Source organism: Wyeomyia smithii, chromosome 1 (assembly GCF_029784165.1).
Source record: "Wyeomyia smithii strain HCP4-BCI-WySm-NY-G18 chromosome 1, ASM2978416v1, whole genome shotgun sequence".
Lineage (NCBI taxonomy): Eukaryota > Metazoa > Arthropoda > Insecta > Diptera > Culicidae > Wyeomyia > Wyeomyia smithii.
Window position 1 is genome coordinate 138159359 of NC_073694.1, and position 23218 is coordinate 138182576.

The following is a 23218-nucleotide window of genomic DNA, read 5'->3' on the forward strand; positions in this document are numbered from 1 at the left end:
CAAACATTACACAATTGTGAAATTAATTTATTTATTCGAAAGTTCTTTTCTTAGTTTCTGGCTGGAAGTTTCAATTGACTCCAACCACTGCTTCAGTTCGGTGGGCATCGGCGGCTGCTCATCAACTCCTGGTAATTCCTTCATTAGTTCTAAAACGTTAATCTTGGTAACACACTGCTTGGACATCGCGACAGCACGTACAAAACCGTCGGCCAACGTAACGAACTGTTGCTCCAAGTAAATTGCTTTGTCGTCCCACCAGACCAGGCGTGTTGTAATTTTATAAGCGTTGAAGATAGGAATCGTACGGCGGTAACGTACACTGGAGGCACCTTGTACGGCTCCTCCACCCTGCGCCTTTATTTTACCGTAGATACCAGTCAGTCCGTAGAAATGAAACCGAGCAAAATCCAACTCTCTAATATATCTAGCATTGTTCATGTGTCGTATAAAAATATCCACATCCTGAGTTGTGCAGAATCCGTAGATTGTGGTCTGATCGGTCACTTTGCGCTTTCGCTGGAATAACATTCCGTAGCCAAGAGTGACTACACAACGAATAAAATAGTTGACATCCCAGATGACGTATAGTACCAACAGGGCGACTAACAGTTCGCAAAGCATCTGTAAATAATAAAACATCTCATTAAAAATCGAGTACGTAGTAGTAGTAGGTACAGTATTTATTGCTGATAAATTCAGTCAGTAATATAAACATTCGAATTCGAACGTGTTTTGAATACTCAAGTACGAGCATCACATCTACTTGCAGGACTTCTCCCACAAACCGAACTACGAAGGGGGTGAACGTTACAAAATATCGAGAAAAGTATCATTAAAATCGGAGAAGTACGGAACTAACTGTTTCTGAGGTAATTCTCTTCGTAACTGAATCTTCAGATTAAGTTTCATTTGAATTATAAATTCTAGTGTACAGGCCCCTATGTTTTCTCAAATTTTCATTAAGATTTTTTGTGTTTTTTGGTGTTTTCAGCAACATAAGTTATATTTATAATTGCAGTTTCGCTAGCGGTTTGTCATCTCATCACAGCTCATCTTTTCTTCTCTCCCTTCCATACAGTTCCTCCACAAATTGATCGATAGTATGCTGAATTTCTCTCAGATAGACAGCACCGCCCGAATCGCCGCTCCTCTCGTCCAGCCGTGTGTCTAAATTATTTCTAAGCACCAATAAGGTATGCCGGAACAGAGCACAACCAGACCATACTTCGTGACAGAGATTAGGACTAATACTGCGCAGAGCACTAATTACTTCCTCGGACATAGATTCGTCCTGCAAAAGCCCAGCTTTGTTTTGATGGAAAAATTCGGCAGCTCGCCGGCAGTAGTCGACCTTGAGCAGACTCTCCTTTAAATTTGTTGATTGATAGCGTTCCTTCATTATCGGGTCTGGTTCTTTGCTTGACAAGGCATGTTCATAATCTTGCACTAAGTCTGATATTAACCGTACAATTTTCACCTTTACCCGTAGTCCCACATTTTTGCCAAGAACGTCGAACAGTAGACTGTAGCCTTGTGGCGTAAGAAGTTCTGTTAAAGCATGGGGGAATTTACGAACTAAACTACCAAAGGCATAAAGTCCAGCTGAAAGTTCATCAGATTTCGTCGTTTGGGAAATTTTGGTCAGTAAAATAGCACCCCCGTTTCGCTCAAACAATGCAATTTTAGCTTTGGGATTGTTTTGTGCAATTGTCCCAAAGAGTTTGAAACCATGTATTCGAAGCGATGATTCCGTTTGATTCAGACAGGGCCATATAATTTTCTCTATTCCTTTATAATTGATAAACTCGACAGCATTATCTATCTGATGAACCAAATACTGCAAGTCTTCAAATAAATTATCGAGTTCTTCTCTTACTTTAGTTTCAGTGGGATCTTTAGATTTGTGTAATTCTTCGAAACGCTTGATCAATTTTTTTAATATATCGCCGTCGCTTTTGACGTCCAAATTGGCTTCCTTCAGATACTGCTTGATCTGGTCATAAGTCTTATAATTTGCCTTGACTTTCTTCAGCTCCTTTTCATCAAGCTCAAACTTATCTGCAGGTATGTTTTGTAACGCTTCCTTAAGTTTGTCTATGTTTGACGTCGGAAGCTGAGTTCCATGATCCAGTAAATCGGCACCTGCGACGGTGGATAGTGATGATTGTGTGTTGTTCGTATCTTTTTCCAGCAGTTTTGCTTCTTTTTTACCAGTTGAAAGATTAATGCGTACATGGAGACCTTCCGGAATTGATTGACCTTTGTTAAAAAAATGCTCGTTAGTTACCCTTATCGATACCATAGATAATGTTGAGGCATACCTTCTGCAATTTCTTGCCATTCTCGAGTGGCCACAAACCTAGAGCTGTTATTTACGTTTCCATTGGATGCCGTAGTCAAACCAACGAGTATAAAAATAGCAGCTTTCAATTGCATTTTCGATTTTTTTATATCTTTTGCTTTTATTTTATTTTATCATTATTCGATGACAACAAAATTCCGCGTTTCACGATGTGTGTTACGATTGATAAACGATATGAACTGTTTTGCAATCGTTTAGTAAAAGCTGTGCAATGTTTAGTCTCCAATGTCTTCACCCTCTCCTACACGTCAGTATTTTGGTTAATTTGAATTTCATGGCACACACATGCAAACCATTTTCTCCGGTAGCCGGTTGTCAGTAAGATAAGAGCTTGTATTCGAGGTTCAAACAACTTGCGTACAACAAATGCGGCTGCGGCATTAGCACAGGGTGTCAATGATTTCATTTTCGTCTATATAAACTATCCAGCTTTTTACGCACCATAATGGCGGGTGCTATAATGCGTGCTCGTAATTTGCAAACCTCTCTGCTTACGTCAGTTTCGTGATTTCTGGAGTTTTGGCAACACTAATGTTGCCAGATTTATTGTTTTAATTGTGCAGTACATAGAAAGTCAAACTGACGTAAGCAGAGTTGTCAAAAGGGTAGGTAAAATATTACAAATTTTCCATTATGGTGTCCGCCATTATGGCGCGTAAAAAGCTGGGGTGGCATTGTGCAGCTCGATTTGAGCGATTTTCGCTATTTTCGACATACTGCCAGTTTTGCTTTAAGCTCAAAAGGAGCTGTCATTGTCATTTGTCCTTGGGCTCATCTAACCCGCAAAGTCGAAAAAATACGAAAAATTAAACATAACGCCCACCAGAGATAATTTAATTTTGTTCGAGTTACTCGAAACGAAATGCGCGATGTCACCCCTAGATAAAGCATGATGAGTAGTGTTAATACATCATGCTATGAAGTTTAAAAATGCTTTGGAAAAGTGATGTAAACTATTCAAGCTAGAACATAATTGAGCAGTTTGAATTGTTAGAAATAAGATTACAACAGCAGAATCTTGTAAAAATTGTAGAAAACCGAATCGTTGCAGAAAATCAACCCAACAAACCTGAAAAAATGTCCAATAGCAAGAGATGGCGCTTTTTCAATGGTAGTAAAATCGAAATTTCACCGAGTATTTTGTCATTGACCGACAATACAGCTATCAAATGTCTTCTATACATTTTATTCTAACTTTCTAGTACTTGCTTTCACTAAACGCAATCTACTTTTATCAAACCACATGTTTTTCCTATATAACTCCATTGCGTCTTACTACCAAAATTAGGACCAGAGCCGTGTGGTTGAAAGCAGAAATGGCATGAACTCGTGCAAAGTTGAACTAAGTAACACCGCAGACAGACGTCCAAGCTGAGTTCCAAACTTGTGTAAAGATTTTTAAAGTAGCAATCCGTAACCAGATAGCGCTACCAGTGACGCCAGACTCATACACCAGCGAAAAAAAAATGTATTGTAGCGATAAGGTCACCAGGCGCCACTAGTATACAAGTGATTTATAACGCGATTCTTTTTGAAAATTTACACAGAATTTTCGATCAATTTTGTTCTTGCTTGGACGTCTGTCTGTGGTAACACTTTTCCTGAATTGAATCTCGATAGTTTGAGTTTTTTTTGCACCGCACACTCTGATCGATTGAGTTTTAATGCGTGCAATGCATGCAGTGCACGATGTATCCAACGATGCAGGCGATGATGTGACGCGATGAGTTTTGTTTTTAGATCGAATTTATGCTTTCAAAGAACAATGCAAGAAACTGTTGCAGCAGACGCGGCGCGAATTTCATCGCAGTTCGATTTTTATGCAATTGTTGTTATGCAGGATTCAAACTCAAATCTAACTCAACTGTAATGCACTGTTAGTAGGGTTCCTGGCAACCGAAAATAAATGTGCAAGCAAGTTTTAAAACTCACTTGGATACGAGTGCAAAGTCACACTGCCAACTCTGGTTGAAAGCGAATGCGCACAATATTCATTAAGGTGGTACAAGGTTGCAAAAAGCAAGTTATCTTTTAGAAATCTTCATTCAAATTTAAAATGCAATGCGATAAGCAGAGTCACCAGTAATTGACTTCTGATAAGTTCAGGATTTCTGGGGGCTCTAATGGAAGCAAAAAAAAAAATTGTTCTAGCTCTTTGCTATCAAGTTTTAACATTTACATCTGACGATGAACCGCTCTAATACTCTTAGCCAAGTAACGACATCTAGTTCTGGTGTGAATGAAAAAAACGATAGTTTCAGTAATTTTTTAATAGATGGCAATATACAAACAGTTGCGCTCACTGGTGTGGTTTATTAGCAAAAATTAGCGGCGGTGTCCCATAGACACTGTTGCCAACTGTACAGATTTATCTGAAAATGTACAGATTTTCTCGGTTTTTTCGGTACAGATTCTGTACCGTACAGATTACAGATTTAGAGAAAAAGTACAGATAAGTACAGATTTTTTAGCTGGCTAGAAAGGATTAGACTAAATTTTTTGGCCGACTCTGCAACGATACAATGAATGCGATCTTGCAATCCACGCACTTAGAATTTACTGCCAAATCTCGGTAATTTGCTGCCGAGAATGACACCACTCGGTTAAAAAACATCGGTTGTTACATTTTTTCGTAAATTTCGATTTAAACAAACTAAAATGTTGGAACAAAATATCCGAAATATCGGTAGTGTTGCTGCATTATGGGTTTTATTGTTTTTTTTGCTGAATTTTCAGGAGATTGAACCACAATGGCTCGGTAAACAATTTACGTTGAAGCTGATTAAATATAAAAAAAACTTTTGGCCAGTGGTACTGATTTTTCCCGGAAATAGTACAGATGAAAAAATTTTTTGCAGCTCCCAGTACAGATGAAAATGTGGCAACACTGCCCATAGAGCTTTCTGACAGTTCAGTCACGCACACTAAACTCGGATTGTTTGCCTCATAAATGATTCTTGCTTAACTCTACCGAGGTTTTAAGCAAATCGAAAAATATAGTCTATTTTGAGTTGCTCGGTACTGGAAATCAAATATTCATTTTGTAAGATACTATTCGTAAACAAATCACACAATCCGCGTAGGAATAAATTATGTTTCAAGTCAGGGAAAGAAAATGAAAATTTTGCAATCAATGCAGGCATTTTGACAGCACACTGTTGGCCTCATTTTCAATCCGACTTACACGATGTAAAGGGCACCAATACATGCACGATTGGAGAGGTCTATTACAATGATTTAGGGGAAAGTCCAAACAAGAACAAAATTGATAGAAAATTCCGTGTAAATTTTCGAAGAGAATTGCGTTATAAATCACTTGGATACTAGCGCCGCCTGGTGACCTTATCGCTACAATACTTTTTTTTCGCTGGTGTTAGAGGCTGGCGTCACTGGTAGCGCTATCTGGTTACGAATTGCTACTATAAAAATCTTAACACAAGTTTGGAACTCAGCTTGGACGTCTGTCTGCGGTTTAACCTTAATAATTACTCAGTTATTGCTATTTAGATCGCAGTAGTCATACAAATTAAAACTTAAGATCATTTGTTGTCATAATTGTTGGAGACGTGGACATCCCTAACACCACATCGCAGTTAATGCTCTCTGGTGACAGTGATAGCTGTCATCCAGTTTGACGCAAGTTAACGCGCGATCATAGTCACTTCCTTTCTAACCGCGAAAATGTAGCACGCATATTCATTGTACCTCGTTGTTTAATAAATAGATTTAATCTGTTTTTAAGTACGGTTCGTGTTTTATTCATCGGTTACCTCGCCTACCACGAATCGTAACAGTGGCGACGAGTTGTTGAACGCGGAATTATATTATTCAATGCAATTCCGTCACTCACGTGTATCAGAAGACGGGGTTCAGCTAAACATAACCCCAAAGGGAGCAGCCGAACAGATTTTCTCGGTTTTTTCGGTACAGATTCTGTACCGTACAGATTACAGATTTAGAGAAAAAGTACAGATAAGTACAGATTTTTTAGCTGGCTAGAAAGGATTAGACTAAATTTTTTGGCCGACTCTGCAACGATACAATGAATGCGATCTTGCAATCCACGCACTTAGAATTTACTGCCAAATCTCGGTAATTTGCTGCCGAGAATGACACCACTCGGTTAAAAAACATCGGTTGTTACATTTTTTCGTAAATTTCGATTTAAACAAACTAAAATGTTGGAACAAAATATCCGAAATATCGGTAGTGTTGCTGCATTATGGGTTTTATTGTTTTTTTTGCTGAATTTTCAGGAGATTGAACCACAATGGCTCGGTAAACAATTTACGTTGAAGCTGATTAAATATAAAAAAAACTTTTGGCCAGTGGTACTGATTTTTCCCGGAAATAGTACAGATGAAAAAATTTTTTGCAGCTCCCAGTACAGATGAAAATGTGGCAACACTGCCCATAGAGCTTTCTGACAGTTCAGTCACGCACACTAAACTCGGATTGTTTGCCTCATAAATGATTCTTGCTTAACTCTACCGAGGTTTTAAGCAAATCGAAAAATATAGTCTATTTTGAGTTGCTCGGTACTGGAAATCAAATATTCATTTTGTAAGATACTATTCGTAAACAAATCACACAATCCGCGTAGGAATAAATTATGTTTCAAGTCAGGGAAAGAAAATGAAAATTTTGCAATCAATGCAGGCATTTTGACAGCACACTGTTGGCCTCATTTTCAATCCGACTTACACGATGTAAAGGGCACCAATACATGCACGATTGGAGAGGTCTATTACAATGATTTAGGGGAAAGTCCAAACAAGAACAAAATTGATAGAAAATTCCGTGTAAATTTTCGAAGAGAATTGCGTTATAAATCACTTGGATACTAGCGCCGCCTGGTGACCTTATCGCTACAATACTTTTTTTTCGCTGGTGTTAGAGGCTGGCGTCACTGGTAGCGCTATCTGGTTACGAATTGCTACTATAAAAATCTTAACACAAGTTTGGAACTCAGCTTGGACGTCTGTCTGCGGTTTAACCTTAATAATTACTCAGTTATTGCTATTTAGATCGCAGTAGTCATACAAATTAAAACTTAAGATCATTTGTTGTCATAATTGTTGGAGACGTGGACATCCCTAACACCACATCGCAGTTAATGCTCTCTGGTGACAGTGATAGCTGTCATCCAGTTTGACGCAAGTTAACGCGCGATCATAGTCACTTCCTTTCTAACCGCGAAAATGTAGCACGCATATTCATTGTACCTCGTTGTTTAATAAATAGATTTAATCTGTTTTTAAGTACGGTTCGTGTTTTATTCATCGGTTACCTCGCCTACCACGAATCGTAACAGTGGCGACGAGTTGTTGAACGCGGAATTATATTATTCAATGCAATTCCGTCACTCACGTGTATCAGAAGACGGGGTTCAGCTAAACATAACCCCAAAGGGAGCAGCCGAAACCAGGAGACAATCAGTTCCAACGGTTCTTGCAAGCAGCAGCAGACCATCAGTATCCCGGAATGCAGCAGAATAATTTGCACAACACTCCGAATCCAGCCAGTCAGCCCGCTCCGGATAATGCATACGCCCAGTTCTTCCAGCAATTAGTGCAGCAGCAGCAGCTCTTTATGCAGCAGCAACAGCAGCAGCTAATGCACCAGCAGCAGGATTTCTTTCGGAACATTATGTCGTCTATTCATGTTCAGGTTTCACCAAACCCTGAAATAATTCTCGACTCGCTAGCGAATAACATCAAGGAATTTCGCTACAGTCCGGAAGACAACATCACCTTCGCTGCCTGGTACGCTCGGTATAATGATCTTTTCGAAAAAGATGCGGCGCGATTAGACGAGGAAGCAAAAGTTCGCTTGCTTATGCGAAAAATGGGAACGGCAGAACATGAACGTTACATCAGCTTCATTTTGCCTAAAGCTCCGAAGGACTTTCCATTCACAACAACAGTCACAAAACTGAAATCGCTTTTCGGTGCGGCTGAATCTATAGTCAGTAAGCGCTATCGCTGCCTGCAGATATCAAAACAACCTTCCGAAGACTACGTCACATATGCATGTCGGATGAACAAAACCTGCGTTGTATTCGAGCTCAGCAAACTCACCGAGGAGCAGTTCAAGTGCCTTATGTTTGTTTGCGGACTAAAATCAGAGGGAGATAGTGAGGTACGTACACGACTGCTTTCCAAAATTGAGGAGCGCAGCGATGTCACCTTAGAACATCTTTCGGAAGACTGCCAACGTTTATTGTGTTTAAAGCGGGGCACAGCAATGATAGAATCTGTACCATCATCATCAGTACAGTATATCAACCGTAAGCAGCAGTTTCCAAATCGCTCGTCGAGACTTCCAGCACGAAACAATACGAACAAAATTAAAAATCTACCAGCTATACCTTGTTGGTGTTGTGGTGGAATGCACTTCGTCAGAGATTGTCTCCACAAAAATCACAAGTGCAATGATTGTGATACAATTGGGCACCGTGAAGGTTATTGTTCCAGTGCGAAACGAAGTCCAAAAGCAACACACCATAAAATCAGACCGTCAGAGAGATTCAAAACAAAAACGGTAAGCCTATCAGTAAATGCAGTGAACAGCAAACGATACTACGTTCAGTCCCACCTAAATGGTTTTAAAGTGCAGTTACAGTTGGATACTGGGTCCGACATCAGCATAGTTTCCAAACAAACGTGGGAGAAAATCGGCAAACCGCCAACATCGCCAGCTAAGGAAAAAGCAGCGACTGCAACAGGGGACCCTTTGCAGCTTCTTTTCAAATTTGACTGCGACGTCTCCATCAATAACAATCATTGCCGAGGACAGTTTTACGTAGTGGAAAACCCAATTCATCTGCTTGGTATTGACCTACTAGATGCATTCTCCCTGTGGACAGTACCGATCAGTGCATACTCTAACAAAGTTGTCAGCCTCGCAAACCCTCCGAACAGTGATGTTAGTTTGGTGTAAAACGTCAGTATAGCCGTGGTAATTATGTGTATGCAAAAATCTTCGTTAAAAATCAATGGTACTGGGACCCAGGTAAAATTGTTGAACGTATTGATCAGGTGATGTTCAATGTTTGGATTAACGATCGCAAGCTGATACGATCTCATGTGAACCAAATTCGTGATCGTAGCACACACACTCAGCCAGTAGCAGCTAATACCAGCCAGTTACCACTGTGTATCCTGCAAGACGGTTGGAATATTGATATTCTCGCTGCCGTTAACCCATCTGCACAGTCTACACCTGTAAACTCAAGGTCAGCATGTACACTCGTCGTTCCTGTTTACCCGACATCGTCTTCGTCTTCAAGTTCGTCATTCGAATTCAGATCTGCAACCGAAGCCGAATCAGCTGATTGATCCTCGTCGCTCTTCCCGTACACGAAGGGCCCCGCAACGGTTCAACCCTTACCAGCTGTATTAGAGGGGAGATGTTGGAGGCGTGGACATCCCTAACACCACATCGCAGTTAAAGCTCTCTGGTGACAGTGATAGCTGTCATCCAGTTTGACGCAAGTTAACGCGCGATCATAGTCACTTCCTTTCTAACCGCGAAAATGTAGCACGCATATTCATTGTACCTCGTTGTTTAATAAATAGTTTTAATCTGTTGTTAAGTACGGTTCGTGTTTTATTTAAGGGTTACCTCGCCTACCATGAATCGTAACAATAATTATTTTCGGTATTAGTGAACTTCCCCAAAGTTTTATGTGTTTCGTGTCTTCAAAACTATGACTACAAATTGCTGTTTTCTTAACATGGTTGGGAAAGGCGGACAGCTGGGGTGGGTAAGATGGACACTACGATAAAAAAGGTGAACACTCACAAAAGAGATGTAGTATGTTACGTATTCTTTTTATTTATGTGTAAAGTGATGACCATACACTACTCTACGTTATTAGAGTCCATCTATAAATCACGTGAACAGTTTGGGAGGGTGGGTTAGGATGAAGGCAAAAAATCACGGCCTATATGGCCTTTTCTTACTGCTAAGTGATTAATATCTGCTGGTTTCTCTTGCGGGTGTACTTTGTAAACATCTATAGTACACAATATCGGTTGTGTACATGTGGAAATTCTTGGAAAATCCGTGCGTCCATCTTTCCCTACCTTAGTGTGTCCATCTTGCCCGACCTGGCTGTGAATTTTTCAAACGATTCTAGCTCTCTATCGAAACATCGAAATTTTGCTGGATTCGCACTAGAAAACCGAGGAAAGACTAATTAACCACTTTACCATCGGAAATAAATGAAAACACATCCATCTTACCCGCAGTGTCCGTCTTTGCCTACTTTCCCCTATAGCTTATCAAGCAGCTATGGGCGATTAAAACGACGGTTCGACTGACAGCTGCCGCTGCAGTGAAAATGGTGGTGATTTGTAGACAGCATTTCAACCTATCAAGATTCTATTTGCAGTGAGTTATCACGAGTTTACGCAGCGGGAAACTTAAAAAAATTAGATTTTTTTTTCACTAAACGGTAGATTCAAATTAAGGAAATGCAATTACAACACGCTATGTACCTACCAACTCTTGTAAAAACATAGCCTCAAATTAAAAACGAAACCGGATCTCATATATTTGCAATTTCATATGTATTTTCTTGACAATAAGCAGTCTACTAGATACTGCTGAAAGTTTCTAACCAAGTGTATTCTTTTTGACGCCAAGAACATCCATTTTACGCAAAAATCGCATGAAAAACAGTCTACTGTGTATATCAGCCTTGGCTAAAAATTGAATCTATCATAATTTTCCTAGTTCTAAAGTTCAAATCGCACGGTCGTTCTAAAAAAGTCGCACGGTCGTTTTTAGTTTTGCGTTAAATTGCCAATTAGGCATACTTCGACTGAATTATTGCTTACCTGTACAAAATATTACGATGTTTTTTCGGTGAGAACAGTGAATGGACAATATTTTTTATTGTACCCATTTAAACATGGCATTTTTAATGTAATGTTTATTGTTCTTTTGAGTTTACTACCGCCAATAATTTTACCATGAAAAACATTGTCAGTGACTTCTAAATGTATAGGAAAAATGCTTGAAAAAATGCTAGTATAAATCTTGTTATTCTCCCAAACTGTGACAAAACAGTTATAAATCCCCCATAAGATTAACAACACGCCTGCTAGAGAAGCTGCTCAAGAATAGTTCTCATGATTTGCCTAAAACTTTTTTTATTTATTTGAACTCAATGATGGCCCATAAGGGGGAGGAGGATCATGTGAAGACAAATTGTTATTGTATCTCTGAGTATCGCTTACACTCTTGATATTATATTAAACAGATGATTAGAAGATTTTATTTAAAGTAATCTAACGTCGAGAAGAACCTATTTTAGTATTGTAGGGGAATTGGGACAAAATTGACATGTTGCTGACATTTTACGTGGATCAGAAACTTACCAATCGATTCCTGAGACTGTTTTACTCAATATAAGACATAATTTGACTACCACTTTTAGATATTAGCGCATCACCATTAACGTTCATACATGCTCCATATTATTTCGCTTTGTGCAAAATACTAAAACCATGCTAAAACCGTTTCCGTAGAATCACCGTTTTGAGCTCAGTTTTCGGCATTTGGGCATCTATTTTTTTAAAGATGGGTAATAAAATGCTGATATGTGGACAAGCTCTTAGAATTTTGATATTTGGCTTTAAAACAAAATGGCGTCGAAAAAACAACGAAAATTTCCGAATTATCAAATAATCGAAATGACGCCACTGTTGCCTCTTGAGGTGAAACGTATTCAAACTCGGGGAAATTTGTTTTTGCGTCAGAATACATGGAAAAATCATACATAGGAGCCGAGGCAAAAAAATTGTTGCACTCTGTAATCGAAATGTGTAAAGTCAAATGCAGTCACGTTTTTTGCGCGGATTTTAGAACTACCGTGATTTGTCACGCGGACTACACGATACCATGTTGATTAAAAAATCTTTACGCGATTTTTGTAAATAACGCGAGATGGGAACCAAAAACGTCAAGGTGTATATTGAGTTAAAACCTAAATTAATCCACCTAGCGGTGAGACCCAGCCTTCCTCATTCGAACTTATTATTTGTTAAAATAGATTTACACCAACACTTAAAAAATGCACCTTGATGATTTCTGCTGGATTTGTTATTCATTCTAAACAACAAAATGTTGGTAGCAAACAGCACAACTATACCGAACATTTGAAATTAACATTCACACACATATGAACATAAATTGTCACATATACACTAAAGTCGCTTTTTACGCGGGGGATACGTGCCGCGTAAAAAAACCGCGTAAATTCCGGAATACGCGTAAGAAAATCAGCGTTAATTCTGCATTCCGAGTGAAGGGAAAAACGAAATCCGCGCAAAAAATACCACGTAAATTCCGGAATCCGCGTAAAAAAAACCGCGTAAATTCCGGAATCCGCGTAAAAAAACAGCGTTAATTCTGCATTCCGAGTGAAGGGAAACTGAAATCCACGCAAAAAAATACCGCGTGAATTCCGGAATCCGCGTAAAAAAACGCGTTAATTCCGGAATCCACGAAAAAACCGCGTTAATTCCGGAATCCGCGTAAAAAACCGCGTAAATTCCGGAATCTGCGTAAAAAAACCGCGTAAAAAAACCGCGTAGAAAGCGACCTTCGTGTACATGCAAATAACATTAAATTCTTTCAAATATATGATACGATTTTGTTTTCGATTGTGGTATAATCGATTTGTACTCATATTTACAAATATTTAGATTGTTTATGTCAACTTTAGTCAGTTGATTTCAAATAGTTTATAATTAAATGTTTTCACTTATACTTTAATACTGAAAATGAAATTCTTCAACGCAGTTGATATTACTGATCGTTTCTAAGGGGCATCCAATGAATGGCCAAATACCTATCAATATGGGTTTTTGAAACCTGGATTCTACCCAGTGGCCAGAATCCGACCTCAAACCCCATTTTTAATCCAGATGACCACTTCTGGTTGCCTGATAATCATTAAATCATAAAATCCATCATAATATTGCCGAATTGCCTAATCTGGGTATTTCGATGGCGAAGATGGCGACAGTTTCCGATCAACAGCCTAAAGTGACAAACATCATCCAATACGATTTGGGGTAGCGGTATGATATCCGGAGGCCGGAAATCATCTTCAGATGCCATTTTAAATTACTAAACAGTAGTTTCCGGTTTCTGGATACCAGTCTAAAAGAAACTAAAATTACGCAATGTGAGTTTTTCAGTACCCGGAATGATACTCAGAAGCCAGGAATCAACTCCATACTTCATTTTGAAATCCGAATTTGCGGCTTCCGGTTTCTGGAAAACATCCTTCAATTGCTAAATATAATCCAATAAAGGTATATCCACTCTTTGGATTTTAGAATATTGAATAATTGGAGCATAGTATTTGAAATTTGACGTAATGTACTAAATAAATAGTCTTTCTATCATAATGACTCCTAATTTCTAACTTTGATCAAAGAAGCTAGTTTTAAACAGCCTTTGGATTTTGTTTCTTTGTAAGTTTAAGAAACAACCTGTTCGTTTGACAGCTGTTTTTTTTTTTAAATAAGTCGTGTAATCTTTGATAGAATAGACTTTCAATATTTTTACAATTTAACACATAATGGTTAGAATAAAAGTCCGATTACATTGGTCTGGGCGATCTTCGAACAAAAATCGATTCTCCTGCATCGATTAATCAAAATTAATAAAATCGATTCATAAAAAAATCGAGCCTGAAAAATAGATTTAACAAAAAATCGATTTTTGTTCGGTATAAGCTTTTTACGACTTTTTTGGCTATATTTATGGAGATTTTGTTTTGTTTGCGTTTTCTGGTTTATTAATCATGTTCATCGAGTTTTCGTACACAACATTTACTAACGATACGGCTTTTTTAGTTTATTGCCATCTTCTTTAACCGCGTGTACTCTTAGCGTTTTTTTTTTCTACTAAAAGTTTTCGTTGTCGCTCATCCCATAGACCATTTCACGAGACGTTTGGGAACTTAATTCATGAGCGAAATTTTGACAGAAAGTTTGGAACCGCTGACATAATGCACGTGAAAGCATCAAAAACATCAGCAGGATCCGTGACACCTGTCAGTTCGTGAAATGGTCTATTGTTTCGGATGCACTAAAAGCAATCCAAACCTGTATACAGTCAGGTTTTTTTTTACGCGGGGGATGCGTACCTCGGAAGCAAACGCATAAAAACCGCGGTAATTCGAAAATCCGCGTAAAAAAACGCGCTCATTCAAAAACCCGCGTAAAAAACCGCGCTAATTTAAAAATCCGCGTAAAAAAACACGTTTTTTTTTTAAATCCGCGTAAAGTAGTCCAGCAAGAAGAGCTTTAGAAAAAAACCCGAGACGCTCTAGAACCAGTATTTAAAATTGTCCTCTTTGACGGTCATTCCGGATCTTTCGGTGGGCGGAGGGCATTTTTTGGACTAAGTCTTTTACTAGATAAACACTTAAACGTTTCTGGTTCCAAACCCACGTTAATTCGGAAATTCGCAAAAATTGTTTTGAATTAGCGTGGTGTTGCGTAAAAAAACGCGTGAATTCAAAAAACCGCGTTAATTCAAAAATCCGCGTAAAAAAACCGCGTTAACTCAAAAATCCGCGTAAAAAAACTCGTAAAAATATCCGCGTATAAAAAAACCGCTTAAAAACCTGACTCTAATTGGGTTGTTTAGTTATTCACGGATTTCCGATTTTTATATATCATACAAAAGAGTGTAATTTTTTAAAGCAAAACGTGATTTTTTAAAACTATCTCATTTTCCTTCGGTTTTTGAATGAAAAATAAAAATTCGCTCTAAATCGTTACAATGACGGTTGGTAGATGGGCGAACTTTCATTGTAGCGGTTTCGAGCAGATTTCAAGAAGTTTTAAATCGTGATTTAAAAAGCGAAGGACGATGATAGAATTTTTTTTAAATCACGTTTTACTTGGAAAATTCAGATCATTCAGATGATATGAAAAACTGATATAGCTGAACAACCCAATTCTTAAAAAAGTCGGAACATCCGCAGAACAAACTCAAATAAACAAAAATGGCGAGCGCGACACCATGCAAAACAGAATACAGCACGGCATATACACGACCATTCAATTCAACTTTTGCAATATTTGAGTTAACGAGTACCCCGCTACTCATAGTTGAAAAATAAGCGCTTATGCCTTTTCTACCTACATTAAAAAATTGGTGCTTGATAGTAAACACCCACAACGATAGTAAACAACGTCCCTACGGAGGCCAATTTTCAAAAAGTGCACTTGCAGAGGTAGCAAATATGAATAAAGTTGGCTAATATCCAAAATGGTAAAATCAATATCCAATGCAATGCAAAACTTCAGCTAAATCGGAATTCATGAGTATTTGGTCTAAATTTCACTCTCTCGACTTATGAAGAAAAGCACAGTTTGTAATAGTTTTTTTTTGTGCCGAATGTCTTATGCCTTGTTCACACTATAGCAGATATCACGTGATATCGCGTATCTTGAAACATACATACATCTAGTTTTCACGGAAAATTTGGAGTATGGATTTGAAATCAAGATGGGCGATATTACATCATGTGAACTGGTTATTAGAAATGTATAAAACGTCGAGGTCGGGTGTTATCAAAAAAATCGAAATTTTGCTAACTGTTCGTGAAGGCGAAATTTTTAACACTACTAAATAAAACTGTCAAAGTCAATTTCCATTGCCACCCCAATGTACACCAATCAGATAGTAATGATTGTATACAATATACGTCAAACTTTCGAGACGGTCTTGTGGTCTGGTAATTTATATTCAGTTCGAGGTGCAAACTTGTCTCGTCGTTCTTTTCATCCTCGAAAGGGATGGGCGAACGGCTCACGAGCCGTTCATATGAACCGGTTCTTAGGAAAGAGCGAAAGAACGAACGGCTCACGAAAAAGAACCACGGTTCTTTGGGCGCACCAGAACTGTTTGGTTCGCGCGAACCCGAAGTTTTTGAGACAACACGAACTGTCAACGCTCGTGAATCATTGTGAACCATGAGTCGGTTTAGAGCCGCTCTTGCAAAAGAGCCGTTTCACCCACCCCTAGTCCTTGATATATTTCACAACGCATGCGTATTAGCCAAATTTCATACGGGTTTGTCTATTGATGTCGCGTTTACAAAGGCAAAAAATGGTTACTGCGTTAAAAATACTGAAGGGACTTAATTTGGCTGCGGATTTTTCTTTCTCAACTTGACGACAAGGTTATCCAGCTTCCCTGACCTACAGAAAACGTCAAAATGGGCTGCGTGCACAATACGCCAAAAAAATTGACACATTTTTCAGTTCAGTGTCTGAATTCCGAGCACACACTTCTTCGGAGAGAAGAATAAAACTTCGTATACTACCAATAAAGAAATTTTCTTCTCTTCAAAGAAAAGTGTTCTCGGAATTCGGCCGCAGATTACGTTAGCAACAATAAATGCAATCACTATTGTTTTCAATCCGTTTTGCACGCATTTATTTTTCAGGCGGAAAAAAACGATCTTGCCATCCAAAGGATCGATTCAGCAGAGGATCGCGCGCAGAGAAATCGATTCAAAAAATCGATAAAACGACTAGAAAAGATCGCTTTAGCTAAAATCGGATCGATCTTGCCCATTGCTAGTCAACACAAGTGTGACCCCGAAGGTCAAACTAAGAAAAAATGAAAAATTATAGCATTCCCTGTGATTTTTTTTTTTCTAGAGCAACTATTGTGAGCTTTAGAGCAGCATATTTTTCGATTTTGTCAACCAGTGTTATAATTAAATGAAATGGGAACCAGTGGTGGGCACCATTCCGCTAATTCGCTAATTAGCGACGCTAAAATTCAGTCAGCGATTTAGCGGTTTCGCTAATTTTTGAGCTGGTTAGCGAAACTGTTAGCGTCGCTAAAATTTTGGCCTTCGAAACGCTAATCGCTAATTCGCTAAATTTTGTAGAGAAGCGCCAATAGAAATATTTAGAAAAACTGTGGATTGCTGATAGCGTACGTAAATTGATTCGAAAGATGAACATACTTTACTGCGAAAGTTACTTTTGTCAGTTTTTTTACCCTAGAATGGAGTTCCAGTTATCGTACAAGCCACAGGAGCATTTTGAAGAACAAGCACAAGGTCTAGATTAAATTTTCGGCACACCAAGAACTTTGGTAAATTGCAATGCGCTTGAAATTATGACAACTTTGGTTCTACTTTTTCGATTCAGATAATAATTGAATTTTTATGAAAACATTCCGAAGAGTATCTATTTTCAATGCAAGCTAAATAACTTTTGTTATTCTTGTTTTTACAAAATCAAATATGAATACCGTTTCGTGAACCTCTTATTGTAAATACTTGGCTTTACAAAGTAATTGTTTTCGATTGTTTAACCAAAAAAGATCCAAAAGTGGTCCAAATCTTACAAAACACGAGCAATAAATATACCGATATGACTATTTACATATTAAAAAGTTAGCGATTAGCGAGTAGCGAAAGTTCCGCTAATGTGGGTTTAGCGTTTAGCGTTTAGCGATTATCGAGCTAAATTTTCCGGTTAGCGGCTTAGCGATTAGCGTCGCTAAATTTTCGTTTAGCGGTGCCCACCACTGATGGGAACCAATAGAGCAACTGAACCTCCAATTTAAAACTAAGATTGTTGAAATCAGTCATGCCATCTTTGGCAAAACGAGTGAATTCAAAAAGTTTTCTGAACAAGTTTCTTTTCTTAACCTTCGAACTACATGTTCAATAGGCTGTCCCAAAAGAAATCGATGTTGAAAATGTCAAGATGCTCAGCCCTTAATTGAGAGATAATGTTATTTATAGCATTTTTGTAGAACATTTCGACTTTCTAAAAAATCGTTCTTAGGTTGCCCAAACGTGATTTATGAAAAAATGACTTTTTTAAGCTACAAAACCACTCTTTTGCACTTTTTTCAAATCTGTTCGATTCCTAAGTTTTTTCATATATTTTTTTATTTTTGTGGGATTAGTTTTGAATATTTTGCATGGTTTGGTTCAGCATCACATTCAATTATTCGACTTACAGAGCCCATTGAACATCACAAAAAAGTGAATTTTTCTTATAATTTTCAGATAAAACCCTTCAAAACACATATAAAATAATTTTTTGATCAAGTGAAATTTTTATTACAAAGCGAAATTCAAGACGAAAATTTACATGAAAAAAGATCCTTGATATCTTATCGGGGGGCTGAGATATTGGCGTTTTTACATATAACGATTCCCCACCCTAATACACACACACATACAGAAAATGCTCAGCTTGTCAAACTAAGTCGATTGATATACGAGATTCGACCCTTTGGAGCTCTTTTATACCTTTGGTTTTTTCAGTGATTGCTATACCTTTCTAGGAGAAAATGGAAAAAGACGAAGAAAAACTTCCGGCCTCCGAAAAATCAGAAATGACCGTAAATGAGGACACTTAAATACTGAGCGAAGAGCGTGTCGGGTTTTTTGTCTATATTTTTCTATATCTTTTTTTTATGGTTTACTTCACGCAGATTTGTTTAAATACCACGTTTTTCACGAGGATTTTTGAATTGACGCGGTTTTTTCACGAGGTACCTCGCGCATAAGAGAAACCTGACTGTACAAACATAGGTAGGGTAGCGAACCTATTTTAAGCAATTTAACAGCCTGCATTGACGAGCAAAACTCGAAATGTGTAAAATTAAATACAAACATAAGTATATTAACTTGTTCACTACCCTTTTCTCTGTCATCACTTTTTTTTTCAGATTATAGAACTGATTAAGCATACTTGAACAAAAATCAACTGATGTTCCCAATCGAGGGACACTATTCCAATTAGAAATACTGAGAGGGAGCAATACTTTAGCAATTAGCTATACTCTCTCCGAGTATCTCTAATTTCAATCACCTCGAACCTATTTCACGCAGTTTGCATCTGTTCTGCAGTGGATTGCCCACAGCACCCAAATGGCGCCTGAATGGCTACAATTTAGGTTATTTATTTTTCGATTCAGGTTTATTCAAAGATTTCTCTGTGATGAACGTTATATCATGTACTCGTAAGATAGCTAGATTATCCTAGTTTTTGTTTCTGTCATTGAAATTATCGATATTGATCAAAATGGAGGCCCGGTTTCTTCGACTGATTGAAAAAACAACAGCCGCACATAAGAATTCCAGAAGATTCACAAACTATGCCAAAAAATTGAAACAAACAATGATGAAGACAACGAAGAGTGAATATAACAAACCTATTGTTGTCTCACTTCAGATGACGTCATATTTCGAACTTTGACAAAAAATTCACATTTTTCATTATAACTTTTTTCTATGGTTTTGTGCAATTTTCTATCTTTCTACAAAATTGTGATTTTCATGGGCTCACATTTTTGCTTAAGTTTTTAAAACGCTGTCTTCAAAAATAACGAGGTCATTCATAATAGTCTAATTTTTTTAAAAAATTGAATTTTCTTCATCAATCGAAAAAAAATCTTAAAAAGATGATCTTATGTTCTATTGAAAGTCAAACAAATACCTTTTCAGAAATCAATCAGTTATCCACTGGCGTAGCGTGGGGAGGGGGTGGCGGTGGGTCAGTTCTCCCCGGGTGTCACCCTCTAGGGGATGACACCCATTGAAAAAATTTATACGTGTCACCTTCAAAAAGGTGACATCCGTGAGATTAATTATCGATAAGGTGGAGGTCGTGGTCAAACCCTCGAAAATTATATAAATTTGCCCCTATAGTATAGTTTCAACTAAATTGTAAAAAATGAGTAGATTTAGTGCAATTGAAAACGAGCGTGAGACAAATCGCGCCAAATGACCGATGGTCGAATATCGACCATTTTTGATTTGAAATAAACTTTGCACATGTATTTGGCTCAGCAAATTGAATATTTTCCACAGATGGAGAGATTTTTTACACCCATTTTTTTATATTATAAAATGGCGTATGTCTTTTGGCATAGGTTTTATTCGAAGCATTGAAGTCCAGAAACCGTTGGTTGTATAGAAAAACTGTCTGAGAATGAGTTGTAGGGAAATAAAAATGCATCATAAAAAAATTATACGCAGTACAAGACAAAAATTTTTTGACCAAAAGAAATTAAAAATAAACATTAAATTTCAATTTAAAAAAAAGAGTTGAATTTTTTTTTGTTTTTTTTATAGTTTATACTTGTCGTTGAAACGCAACTTTTAAAAAAAGTCCAGGATGGAGAAATGAAAAATATTTTTTTTATGGTAAATTAATTTTTTTATGAAAATTCTAATTCAAACATTTTTTAAAATAGTTATATTCTGATGATTTTAAAAGATGCAGAGAGTCTTTTTGAATCAAAAAGCTCTTGGTAGTTAACATTCTAAAGGCATCGGTTTTCGTGTTATTTTGAATTCAAGCTCGAAAAATTATTAAAATTTAGGAAAATACACGTTTTTCTTAATTTGTCCGTGGTTCTCCAGAAAAGACTAGTAGTTGTTTACTAGTAATAACTGTCTGTAAAGTACGCCACCAATATCCTACAATATCTGTTTTCGTATATGAATACGATTGCACTTCTTTAGAAGTGTTAGTAACAGTTTGCATTTTGAGAAGATGAATAAAGTGAAAATGGAATACACCAAACCCAAGTGCTGTAAACCCTTTCCTGATCATCGGTGCTCATCAAGCTTACGCAAATTAAACGAAAACTTTATTGCAAAATCAAAAATATTGAACTGTCAAGCTCATTTTAACACGTCTTTATCGATTTGTGATTCGTGTAGATTATATTGTATCGAAGTGAAAGATGAATTTGATCTCGAAGAGCATCCACACAATTCATTCATGGAACCATCAATATCAGGATGTGGAAGAAACATTCTACCGACGGAGTTGCAACCATCTGCATCTGTATACGAATTGGCGGAGATACCATCAATCGTATTATCGTATTCTCAAGAAAGCATTCAAAAAGAATACTCCAGAACACAGAATATTGAGTTATTCAACAAAGGCCTAGCTGGAATCAACGTTTCACCGATATCACTGGCATAGCTTAATCTGAATCAATTGATTATTTTCGAAAAAATATCCTAAAAAAAGTATCTGAACATTACTGACGGTATAAGAAAAACCTTTTCGATTTTGATGCTGACCTGGATTTATTGAAACGTAAAGCGAGAGACTTCGACAAGATGATTTTGCAGTTAAAAGAAAAATTTACTGCGCCCGAATGCTCGAGGGAAGATAAAGTAAGAATACTTTCGGTTCTACCGAAATCTTGGAACCAACAAACGGTAACAGAAAAGTTTGAAACAACGGAATACATTAGGGGGATTCATGTCGAGCTCGTAAACAAATACCCAGCCGTAAAAATACTCACCTCCATTGACGAGTAATGAAAGATACGCAGTTTACGGCTCGGTATTCGTATACGAGCTCGATGTGAAGACCCCTATTGTGAAATAGGCTCGGCGCATATCAGGGGATAGTGACGTGAGGCTTGTACATGGATTGCCCCTGGAAGTAAAAAATGAGGTATTACAGTTTTATGGCAGTGACCAGGTCAGTAGAGCCATGCCAGGGCAAAGGGACTACGTTTCAGTGAGAAAAGATGGTAAACGACAGCATGATGTGCAAAAGCGACTCTCAATGAATTCAATTTGTGAGGCTTACGTTTATTTTAAAGACATCAGCAAAACTGATATTGGGTTGACTTCTTTTAGAGCTTTGAAACCTAAGCATTGTAAATTACTTGGAAGCTCAGGATCTTACAATATTTGTGTTTGCACTGATCACGAGAATACTGAATTGATGATACACAGTCTAAAGAAATATTCATTCTGAAATGATTCTAAAATTTACTTTGAACAACTATTATGTAGCTCAACTACGCGATCCAAATGTTGTTATCTCCGCAAATGTGAACATTGCCCAAGCCATTCAGATTTTGAAAACAGTTTTTTCAAAGAACTTGAGGAACGTTGTGTGAGAGAAATACCTTTCGAACAGTTGATTGCAATAGATCGATGTAATATAGAGACACTTCTGAAACCAATTGATGAATTTGTATCTTATTTTTGTGAAAAGTTGGAAAAGTTGATAACCCACGATCACATAAAAACTCAACAGTCGATTTACATGAAAGAAGCAAAAAACAATTCGAAAGATGGTGAAGATGTTATAGTGTGTGATTTCTCGGAACTCTTTTCTTGAGAACCGTTCGCCCAATCGTCTTGTTGTCAAAGAATGAATTGTATATTTTTGATCAAGCATTTCAATGAACGTATGGTTTTTGCTAGAGAACCAAGGACAAATTAAAAAAACCTGTACATCAGGTTTTTTTACGCGGTTTTTTTATACGCGGTTTTTTTACGATGTTTTTTTACGCGTATTTTTGAATTAACGCGGTTTTTTACGCGGATTTTTGAATTAACGCGGTTTTTTTACGCGATACCACGCTAATTCAAAAAAATTTTCACGAATTTTCGAATTAACGTGGGTTGGAACCAGAAACGTTTAAGTGTTTATCTAGTAAAAGACTTAGTCCAAAAAATACTCTCCGCCCACCGAAAGATCCGGAATGACCGTCAAAGAGGACAATTTTAAATACTGGTTCTAGAGCGTCTCGGTTTTTTTCTAAAGCCCTTCTTGCTGGACTACTTTACACGGATTTTAAAAAAAACGTGTTTTTTCTACGCGGATTTTTGAATTAACGCGGTTTTTTTTTACGAGGTACGTATCTCCCGCGTTTTATAAAAAAATTAATATAAATATTTTTCATTTCTCCATCCTGGACATTTTTTCAAAAGCTGCATTTTAACGTCAAGTTTATTTAAAAAATCACAGGAGGGTTGTGTGCAAAGCCACGACCGCAAGGTTGAAGTAG

At 37.6% G+C, this 23218-nt stretch overlaps 3 protein-coding genes across 3 annotated transcripts in view; 1 reads left to right on the top strand and 2 right to left on the bottom strand.

Annotated features, from left to right (window-relative positions):
- Positions 1-14: 14 nt before the first annotated feature.
- The window catches only part of LOC129719011 (protein THEM6), a 32199-nt gene continuing 8995 nt past the window's right edge, over positions 15-23218 (bottom strand). Inside the window, exon 2 of the mRNA XM_055670318.1 lies at positions 15-624. Coding sequence (XP_055526293.1) covers positions 28-624 — 597 coding nt within the window. The 3' untranslated portion in view covers positions 15-27. The remainder of the gene's footprint in view (positions 625-23218) is intronic.
- Positions 988-2694, bottom strand: LOC129719009 (nucleotide exchange factor Sil1). The gene is made up of 2 exons (XM_055670316.1): positions 2325-2694; positions 988-2262 (listed from the first exon to the last, which is right to left on the bottom strand). Exons 1-2 carry the CDS (start codon positions 2437-2439, stop codon positions 1046-1048), a joined length of 1332 nt encoding a protein of 443 aa, XP_055526291.1. The 5' UTR covers positions 2440-2694; the 3' UTR covers positions 988-1045.
- Positions 7850-9307, top strand: LOC129717228 (uncharacterized protein K02A2.6-like). Its single transcript, XM_055667084.1, has one exon. It carries the CDS (start codon positions 7850-7852, stop codon positions 9305-9307), a length of 1458 nt encoding a protein of 485 aa, XP_055523059.1.